At 33.1% G+C, this 11146-nt stretch overlaps 1 protein-coding gene across 1 annotated transcript in view; it reads right to left on the reverse strand.

Annotated features, from left to right (window-relative positions):
- LOC145282885 (uncharacterized) overlaps positions 1-7228 on the reverse strand; it is a 102654-nt gene extending 95426 nt beyond the window's left edge. The window contains exon 1 of the mRNA XM_080132260.1: positions 7217-7228. Within this exon, the coding sequence (XP_079988386.1) occupies positions 7217-7228 (12 nt within the window). The remainder of the gene's footprint in view (positions 1-7216) is intronic.
- Positions 7229-11146: the final 3918 nt, after the last annotated feature.

The raw sequence follows: 11146 nt of genomic DNA on the forward strand, positions 1-11146 counted from the left end.
TCGATTGAAACGCTGTAAAAAAAATAACACGCAAAGGGAGAAGAGTAGTCCGAAAAATTCAAATAATACGAAAAAAAAAGATGTACATAATTAAGAAAAATAATTCAACAATTAAAGTTCTGTAATATGCGGAGTTCCGGTCTATTGTTGGATGATAACAATTTCATATCGAGGAAACCGTTTCATACCTATTCAGATAATGCATACAACTGGATAAAATTTTATTTATTTAATGGCAACAGGTTTTTTTTTTGTTTGTTTGTTTTTGTAAATCAAATAAATACTTACATATCGTTTGGCATGTTGCTTCAAATCTGATCTCTATAAGAAAGCACAAAAACAAATAACGTTACAATAGAGCGAGTGATCGTGTTATCGTTTAAATAAGTAGAAACATTTAGACAAAAGTCAACGCATTAAAAATAAACAAAAATTGAAACAAGGCAAGAAACGACCGCCAACACATCACAGTCAATAACAACAGCAAAAAAGGGATTTACAGAAAATAAAAAAATTCTTACTAGATCTCCGAAGAGGGTGCTTCTCCCGAAATATTACATGACAAATATACTAAAATAGTTTAATTGTTTAATATAATTTCAAATATAAAAACAACGCTTCTTAACATAATACTTTTGTGGAGAAATAAGAATCACAAGGAAGAATGATAACACACAAATAATGGCACTGGTGAGAACAACCGAAATATTAAGGAAAGTCCTCGGATGTTGAAATCACCTCATATAGACAGGAAACGCTGACCAACTACAATTAAGTTGATATATTAGGTTGTGGCAAAAGGTTTTGCCTGTTTTAAATTTTCATCTTGAAAATGAAAAAATATGAGTTTTTTTTAATCTGTATTCATAACAATAATGATCTCTCTCTTTAACTTCATCTGTCAATGAACTTCAATGTTGGTATTTTTTAAGATGTGTGTGTGTGTGTGTGTGTGTGTGTGTGTGTATGTGTGTTTGTTTGTTTGTTTATACAATATAGCCATTTCGTCACGATAAAAGAACGCCCCGTACTCATAAGTAACATAAACTCCTCTGTATGTCTCCTTCTGGCGCCTCTTTTTAAGCAATGCATGGGATGATGGTTTTACGATGAACGAACATCAACTGAACTATCCCCTAAAGGATAAACTAATGCCTTGGACGATAGTATAATAACAATGGAACATATACCACATAATCCATCCTCTGAATTGCACGTTGAAAAATAGTACATTAGTCCGAAATAGTATGCGAGGTGAATTGAAGATTATATATTTAATAGAAGTTAATCTCCATTAGTAATAGATGTCGATCTTACAAATTATCATCTAAAGTGTCATTAAGAATGATGTAAATACGTTTTTATATACTAGCGTAGCCCATGTCCAAGCGTTGCCCGAGAAAATTGAGAAATCCAATAAACTCTCATCACTTAACGCCATACAAATATTTTTGTTCGAGGTTCTTTTAGGTCAAATTGAATGCTTGTTTTATCTGTCTCTATTCCATTTAATTTATTTTATAATATTACATTTTTAAATAAAATAATCAGTTAGAAACCGGGAAGATATTTTTGTAACACGTATACATTGCTAGTTTTACTTCTTAACAGTATTTTTCAACGTACGGCGTTCTATGACTGGTTAGACTTTTGCACGTCTTAAACGACCTCTGAACCCCTTTGTACTCGCTGTGAACCTCGTAGAATAATAGAGAGCAGCAGTACGACCGCTATAAAGCCACTATTAGAGTGATTTGTTGCCCTAGAGATTTTTTTTACGAGGTGCCTTCAACAAGTTTCCAGATGTTTTATACACATATTTAAAATTGTCATAGACTCTTGAAAACTCAGTGTGTTATCTTTATACACCTTATGAGATGACTGACCAATTTTTATGATTTCAGGCTCAAGTGAGAAAATTGAGAAATCCAAGAAACTCGTGTTGTCGTCATTGAACGTTATATTAATATTTTTGTTCGAAGTACTTTTAGGCTAAATTGAATAATAATCAGGTTAAAGTTGGGAAAAGATTTCTGAGCGCCAAAAACAATTGAGCTGAAAAAAAAATCATTCTAAAAAAATGACAGAATTGTTTATAAAAATTAAAAGGACTATATAATTACTTTTTTTTAGTTTTCATACAACTCATAGCTTCACTATATCTCACTCCCTATCACAAATTGTTACGTTTCCAACCCGTTTCCCTGACCAGGAAGAACAACACGCATCACTTCTAGATCTGTTTTTGACCACAGTTCCCGATGACTGCATAACGAAGGCCCACATTTAGTCTCAATGATAGAACGAAAATACTGGGAATTATATTTAAAAAAAAAAAAAAAAAAAAAAAACGTTTGGTACTTTATGCAGAATACGGACCGTTCTGAAATAATAACGTTATTATTTAGAAACCTATTCTTAAAATGCAATGCAGGTTTTTTATTTTTTTGTTTTTGTTTTTTGTTTGTTTGTTTGTTTTATTTTTTACTATTACATACTTTCACCTAACTATTTTATAAACAAAAGACACCGTAAAACTTTAATTTAACTTGAAAATCCTATGTTAAAATATAACATGGTCCGTATTGTGCATAAATATCTAAACAAAATCTTTCGAATATATGTGAATATTTGAAATAATCAAGAGGAGGTCCATTCTGCTTTCTTTCTTTCTTTTTTTTTTGTTTTTTTTATGATGATGAATAATTATTTTTGTATTATTTGGACTATTAGTTTCAATTTTTTTCACATTTCGGTCGATGTAACTTCCGACTATCTTAAGGTGTATTCACACTCACACTAGATGTTATTGGTGAATAGTGATTTTTTTTTTTTTTTTTTTTGCTTTCCCAACGAACATAGCCGTTAGAAATTCAAAATGGAAATGACACCAAGTTTCTTTCTTTCTTTCTTTTTTTTTTTTTAAATAAATCCGGATCGATTCCATTTTAAATTTCTAACGACTATGTTCGTTGGGGAAAAAAAAAATTTCACTATTCACAAATAACATCCGACGTGAATACACTTGAAGATAGTCAGAAATTACATCGGCCGAAACGTTGTGGAGAAAACAAGATGAGAATAATAGTCCAAATGATATAAAAAATAATAAAGGAGAGTTTAAGAAAGATGAACATTAAATTCTTACAATCAAGGCCAAAAGCCACACGAGGATAAAACTTAATGGAATGCTTATAAGATATCTCACTACTGATGCAATTCTCTATCTATATAAAAGCCAAGTACGTCCAAGGATGGAATACTGCTGCCATATCTGGGCAGGAGCTGCTAAAAACAGCCTATCCTGCCTTGGCAGAGTACAAAATAGACTTCGTGGCTTAGTGGGGGATGGCCTTTTCTCTTCCCTGCAACTTCTCTTCCACAGAAGAGACGTTGCAAGCCTATCTTTGTTTTATCGTTATTTCCATGGCAGGTGCTCGTCTTAACTCCAATATCTGGTCCCCCCTCGCCAATCTTTTACAAAAAGCACCCGTCTAGCTGAATCCACTGTCAAAAACTTTCCCCACTCTTTATCTATGCCTAAATCAAAACGTAGATTCCATGAACAAAGCTTCTTAGAACTGCACGCCTTTGGAACTATGTTCCGTCTGCCTGCTTCCCTCCTTACTACAATTTGGATGTCTTCAAGTCCAACGTGAACAAATTCCTGATGAACCGCCCCCTTAAGTAGACGCTTTAAATATCCACACTAACGTACTGTACTTACAATAACCCTTATCCCTGAGTGGCTTCCGGGCCTTGATAAGTGGTAACCACCTTGTAAAAAAAATTATAAGTTGATGAATAACATATTGAGGGCATAATGAATGGTTGATGCAATGAAAAAACTTTGAATATTTCTAGAGGACAGTAACAATAGGAATCTATGGATGTTGGATTTGAAGATGTTGTAATTTGCAGGGAATTAGGCCCCTCGTAATGTGGTATGCAAACGGAAAATACTACTTTCATTTTTTTATGGATATATTTTTTAGTATTACTAAAATAAAGACTTTCGAAATAACACAAGAAAATTACTTCTTCGAATAAAAATACTTCTTGTCAAGTCCCAAAGAAGATTATACGTTTTACTGAATTATGCAATCGACAAGTCTCTGCAAGAAATTCTTTTGCTTGGAGCAAATCTCCGACGGGTACTTTCAATGTGTCTTTATTTAAATAATATCTTTAAGGGATCTATGAAACAGTAAAACAAGTGTCGGTCTTGTCAATCATTTTATTTTTTTTTTTTTTTTTTTTTGAATGAGACATCACTTCTCAAGGTTAAATGCGCCCGAGGATAAGTGTTAATGAAATGGACAGACTGACAGTTAAATGATGAATAATATTATGAGAGGATTGAAAATGGTGAATGCAATTAAGAAAGTTTGATTACTTATGAGGACGGTTTGTGACAAGTATTTATTGATATGCGATTTAAAGACGACCATGTTGTAGACCGCAGAGAAGAAATCCAGTCGTAACAGAGCGCGTTTATGGCGGCTTTATGCACATGTCGAACTGTGTGACGTCATGGTAAGGGAAAAGGCTATAAAAAGAACGTGTGTGCAGACAGATGACGATGACGTTAGAGAAGACGATCACGTCACAGAGACATGGTTGACGTCACAGACTAATAATAAATAGAAGAATATTGAATAAATGTATTTTCTTAAAACTTAAAGTTCTTTCCTATTCGTTGTTTTCTTTGCGACTGAGTCTACAACGTTTTGGGTCCCAAATGTCTACAAGTTAACGAGTGTGTAAAGCGTGTGTACTACGTGTCTCAGAGAAACGGTTCTTGGAAATTCCGCCTAACAGTAGATACAAAGAATGAAAAATGCAGCTTTTTTTTTTTTAATTCCATTTTCTCCTCAAACAAGGCACAATGACACTTTGGTGTAGGGGGGGGGCTACTATCGGGGACATGTTACAGTGATACTATGCAGGGAGTTGAGCAGCGAGATGTTTGTTGATATTACACATGAACCTCTGCATGTCAGTACAGTTGGGAAAGCAGAATCTCGGAAGGGAGTTCCAAAGTTTAGCAGTTCTGGGGAAGAAACTATTGGAGTAGAAGGCCTTCTTACACCTAAGGATCTCTACTGTGGAGGGGTGGGATTTGGCTGCTTGTCAGGTTTGTTGGGGGTAGTCATGTCGAGCAGGTACAAGTCCGTGTAGTTCGTCAGAGCATTCACTATTAAAGTACTTGTAAAACAGACAGAGGGATGCAAGATTTCGTCGATGGAACAGAGATTGAAGCTTAGATGACAGTTCATGTCCTATCAGGTTGGCGACTCTCTTTTGACCCTGGTCAGGAGTGAGAGACTAGTAGCAGACGAACCAGCCCATATGTGACAACAGTACTCCAGTGGCCTTGTAGAGATACATGATACTTTCAGTCGTAAGTAGCTCTCTAGCACGGTACAGAGAGCCTACCTTTTTTGCAGCGGCCTTGGCAATGCTCTCAATGTATCTGTTCCAGTTCATGTTCCCTATGAACGTTAAACCGGGGAGTTTGAAAGAGGTACTTCCAGGTAATGTATTGGAAATAAGCTTAGTCTTGGCAGCGTTGAATGTGGCCATCCATTTTTGTCCTCATTCCACTACAGATTGGAGGTCATCCTCTAGTGTTTCCACCATTTCCTTGGATATGCGTTCATTTGTTTTCACCTCGTGCTTGTTATAAAGCGTGGTGTCATCAGCAAATATGCCCATCTCAGAAACAATTTTATCATGGAGGTCATTTATGAGTATTAGGAATAATAAATGTCCAAGGATAGACCCCTGAGGTACTTCCGCATTTATATCATATTGTTCAGATGTACGACCGTCGGGGAAAACCTGGATTTTTCTCTTATTCAAGAAAGATTTATTTATTCTTCCAGTGATACCGTAAGATCTGATTTTCCAGAGACGATTATCGTGCCATACCCTATTAAAAGCCTTAGAAGACACTTTTTTTTAATGTTCTGAATATTTTGCAAGAAGAAACCATATCGGAGCTCAGTCGAGTATTTTACTTATTCATGGTGTAAAAGAAGAGGGGGCAATTATAAATCAAAGAAAATTTTCATAGAGTTTTCGAACCAATATTAACTAATCTGTTGCCAAATCTGCTGGAAAAATGGTGAGATAGTTCTACCTCTCCAGTAGATGTCTCACTGCTGATGCAATTCTCTATCTATATAAGAGCCAAGTTCGTCCAAGGATGGAGTACTGTTGCCACATCTGGGCAAGAGCTGCTAGAAGCATCTTATTCTGCCTTGACAGAGTTCAAAATAGATGTCTAGTGGGGGATGTTTTTTTTCTCTTCCCTACAACTTTTTCCTAACAGCCTGTCTCAGCTTTATCGTAATTTTCATGGCAAGTGTTTGTCTTAGCTCCAATCTATAGTCCCCCTGCCTGACTTTCGCGAAAAACACTCGTCTACCTGAAACCACTATCAATACTTTCCCCCACTCTTTATCTGTACCTAAACCTAAACGTGGATTCCATGAACAAAGTTTCTTTCTTAGAACTGCATACCTGTAGGACCCTGTTCCGTTTTTCTGCTTTCCAACTGATTACAATATGGTCATCTTCACGTCCAGCGTGAAAAGTTCTTGATTAGCCATTCCCATTAATTAATTTCCATTAATTAATTCCCATTGATTAATTCCCATTAATTAATTCCCATTAATTAATTCCCATTAATTAATTCCCATTAATTTATTCCCATTAATTAATTCCCATTAATTAATTCCCATTAATTAATTCAATTTACCAAACTTCCACTATTAATGATTACTACGATATTGTCCCATTGATTACCGTATATTCATTGGCCCTTATCCTCGAGTTTTTTTATATATTTTATATTTACATATATATGTTTTTATATGAGAGTATTCTGTACCTCTACAAAGTCACCATTCGCCCATGTATGGGTATTGTTGCCACATTTAGGCTGGTGCATCTGCTACTAGTCTTTCTCTCCTAGACAGAGTTAAAAAAAAAAAAAAAAAAAAAAGAATCATCAACTTTATAGATCTCGGTCTGTCAACCAAACTCCAATCGACGAAGTATTACATCCCTTTATTCATCTCTCTCTCTCTCTCTCTCTCTCTCTCTCTCTCTCTCTCTCTCTCTCTCTCTCTCTCTCTCTCTCTATTCTTTCTAACTTCTTACTGGTATATATTCAAATTAATCCTTGCTATTGCGTAATTCAACTCACATCTTTTAACATGTGATTTTAAATCACGTTTTCTAATCGAATTTATTGTTTTTATCCCTAGGTTTGAAAACTTATTTTGTTTATATGTACCACATACTTTTCTTGTTTCTAAGTTAATCTAAATAATGTACTAAAATTTACTTTCTTTCAAAACATTCTCTCTGCATACCTTTTTTTCTACATAACAGTTAACAAATTAATAATAATGTTCGTTATCTAACATTTTAGCCTTTTGATAATAGTCGACTTTCCTAAATCGACTATCAGCAAGGCAACCTGATGTCGCCCCGGCATAATCTAACAGAAACAGAAGACCATCAAATACTACAAAATCTTAATTATGAATTTAGAGAATTAAAAAAATAATAAATCGAACAATAAATACATTTTTATGTAATCGAACGATGAATAAAGTTCAAAAACAATAAATAGTGACTTGTACAAAATGACTTGTAGCATCACCATAACGTACTATTTTCTCTCGTGAATTAATACTCCCTTGCTGACTGATGCGGCCTCGCACTGACCATTCAGCTACTAGGACGCGTTAATCCTATATGCCCCTTAAGGGACTAATTACCCCTGTCGAGAACTGGCCAGCTGTGATCAGATGAGCTCAGACCACCAATGAAGACTTCTTCTCTGACTCGCTGTCCATTGAATCCCCTGCCCCCCAGGCTGCAACTACTTCACTGGAAAACCCAAGGACACTTCAAGTTTCTGCCTCTCGACACGAGAACATCGTAGAACTTTCAATTTCTTCTTTTCTTTCATTCATCTCGGACAACTGTAAATCTATAAGGCCGGCATTCGCCCATGCATGGCATATCGTTGCCACATTTGGGCTGGTGCATCTCCCTATTGGATAGAATTCAAAAAAGAGTTTTCAATCTAATATATCCCACTTTGTCAACCCCTCTCACATTGCCGCAACGTTGCATCTCTGTGCCTGTTTTACGAGTATTTTCATGGAATGTGTTCTTATGAACTCGTTTCACTTGTGCCCCCCCGACGTACATATCTCCGACAAACCCGCTTGGCAACAAAATCACACCTCTTCACTATTAAGGTCCCTATATACCAGAAAGCTTTCTAATCTAATAGTTTCTTCCCTCGAACTGCTAGACTTTGGAATTCCCTTTCTGCTACCTGTTTTCCTGGCTGTGCTGATATGCAGAAGTTTAAATGTAACGTAAACAAACATCTTGTAAATATTTCCTAGACATGGTCCCAAATAGTAGCCCAAGTGGAGACATCCCTTGTTTGGGGTGAACGTGAGTAAAAAAAAAACGTGAGTAAAAAAAAAACGTGAGTAAAAAAAAAAAAAAAAACGTGAGTAAAAAAAAAAAACGTGGGTAAAAAAAAAACGTGAGTAAAAAAAAACGGGAGTAAAAAAAACGTGAGTAAAAAAAAACGTGAGTAAAAAAAAACGTGAGTAAAAAAAAACGTGAGTAAAAAAAAACGTGAGTAAAAAAAACGTGAGTAAAAAAAAAACGTAAGTAAAAAAACGTGAGTAAAAAAATAACGTGAGTAAAAAAACGTGAGTAAAAAAAACGTGAGTAAAAAAACGTGAGTAAAAAAAAACGTGAGTAAAAAAAACGTGAGTAAAAAAACGTGAGTTAAAAAAAACGTGAGTAAAAAACGTGAGTAATAAAAACGTGAGTAAAAAACGTGAGTAAAAAAAAACGTGAGTAAAAAAAACGTGAGTAAAAAAAACGTGAGTAAAAAAAAACGTAAGTAAAAGAAAACGTGAGTAAAAAAAAAACGTGAGTAAAAAAAAACGTGAGTAAAAAAACGTGAGTAAAAAAAACGTGAGTAAAAAAAAAACGTGAGTAAAAAACGTGAGTAAAAAAAAACGTGAGTAAAAAAAAACGTGAGTAAAAAAAACGTGAGTAAAAAAACGTGAGTAAAAAAAAACGTGAGTAAAAAAAAAATGAGTAAAAAAACGTGAGTAAAAAAAACGTGAGTAAAAAGAACGTGAGTAAAAAAAACGTGAGTAAAAAAAAACGTGGGTAAAAAAAAAACGTGAGTAAAAAAAAACGTGAGTAAAGAAAACGCGAGTAAAAAAAAAACGTGAGTAAAAAAAACGTGAGTAAAAAAAACGTGAGTAAAAAAAAACATAAGTAAAAAAAACACATGAGTAAAAAAAAACGTGAGTAAAAAAACGTGAGTAAAAAAACGTGCGTAAAAAAAACGTGAGTAAAAAAAATGAGTAAAAAAAAACGTGAGTAAAAAAAAACGTTAGTAAAAAAAACGTGAGTAAAAAAACGTGAGTAAAAAAAACGTGAGTAAGAAAAAACGTGAGTAAAAAAAAAGTGAGTAAAAAAAACGTGAGTAAAAAAAAACGTAAGTAAAAAAAACGTGAGTAAAAAAAACGTGAATAAAAAAACGTGAGTAAAAAAAACGTGAGTAAAAAAAAACGTGAGTAAAAAAAACGTGAGTAAAAAAACGTGAGTAAAAAAAGTGAGTAAAAAAAACGTGAGTAAAAAAAACGTGAGTAAAAAACGTGAGTAAAAAAAAAGTGAGTAAAAAAAACGTGAGTAATAAAAACGTGAGTAAAAAACGTGAGTAAAAAAAAACGTGAGTAAAAAAAACGTGAGTAAAAAAAACGTGAGTAAAAAAAAACGTAAGTAAAAAAAAACGTGAGTAAAAAAAAAACGTGAGTAAAAAAAAACGTGAGTAAAAAAACGTGAGTAAAAAAAACGTGAGTAAAAAAAAAACGTGAGTAAAAAACGTGAGTAAAAAAAAACGTGAGTAAAAAAACGTGAGTAAAAAAAAACGTGAGTAAAAAAAACGTGAGTAAAAAAACGTGAGTAAAAAAAAACGTGAGTAAAAAAAAAATGAGTAAAAAAACGTGAGTAAAAAAAACGTGAGTAAAAAGAACGTGAGTAAAAAAAACGTGAGTAAAAAAAAACGTGGGTAAAAAAAAACGTGAGTAAAAAAAACGTGAGTAAAAAAAAACATAAGTAAAAAAAAAACATGAGTAAAAAAAAACGTGAGTAAAAAAACGTGAGTAAAAAAACGTGCGTAAAAAAACGTGAGTAAAAAAAATGAGTAAAAAAAAACGTGAGTAAAAAAAAACGTTAGTAAAAAAAACGTGAGTAAAAAAACGTGAGTAAAAAAAACGTGAGTAAAAAAAAACGTGAGTAAAAAAAAAAGTGAGTAAAAAAAACGTGAGTAAAAAAAAACGTAAGTAAAAAAAACGTGAGTAAAAAAAACGTGAATAAAAAAACGTGAGTAAAAAAACGTGAGTAAAAAAAAGTGAGTAAAAAAAACGTGAGTAAAAAAAACGTGAGTAAAAAAAAACGTAAGTAAAAAAAAACGTGAGTAAAAAAACGTGAGTAAAAAAAACGTGAGTAAAAAAAAAAAACGTAAGTAAAAAAAACGTGAGTAAAAAAAAACGTGAGTAAAAAAACGTGAGTAAAAAAAAAATGAGTAAAAAAAAACGTGAGTAAAAGAAACGTGAGTAAAAAAACGTGAGTAAAAAAAACGTGAGTAAAAAAAAACGTGAGTAAAAAAAAACGTAAGTAAAAAAAAACGTGAGTAAAAAAAAACGTAAGTAAAAAAAACGTAAGTAAAAAAAACGTGAGTAAAAAAAAACGTGAATAAAAAACGTGAGTAAAAAAAACGTGAGTAAAAAAAAACGTGAGTAAAAAAAACGTGAGTAAAAAAACGTGAGTAAAAAAAAACGTGAGTAAAAAAAACGTGAGTAAAAAAAACGTGAGTAAAAAAAAACGTGAGTAAAAAAAACGTGAGTAAAAAAAACGTGAGTAAAAAAAAACGTAAGTAAAAAAAAACGTGAGTAAAAAAACGTGAGTAAAAAAAAACGTAAGTAAAAAAAAACGTGAGTAAAAAAAACGTGCGTAAAAAAACGTGAGTAAAAAAACGTGAGTAAAAAAAAACGTGAGTAAAAAAAACGTGAGTAAAAAA

The sequence above is a fragment of the Euprymna scolopes genome, chromosome 1 (assembly GCF_053919585.1).
Source record: "Euprymna scolopes isolate OS-2025 chromosome 1, ASM5391958v1, whole genome shotgun sequence".
NCBI classification, from domain to species: domain Eukaryota; kingdom Metazoa; phylum Mollusca; class Cephalopoda; order Sepiida; family Sepiolidae; genus Euprymna; species Euprymna scolopes.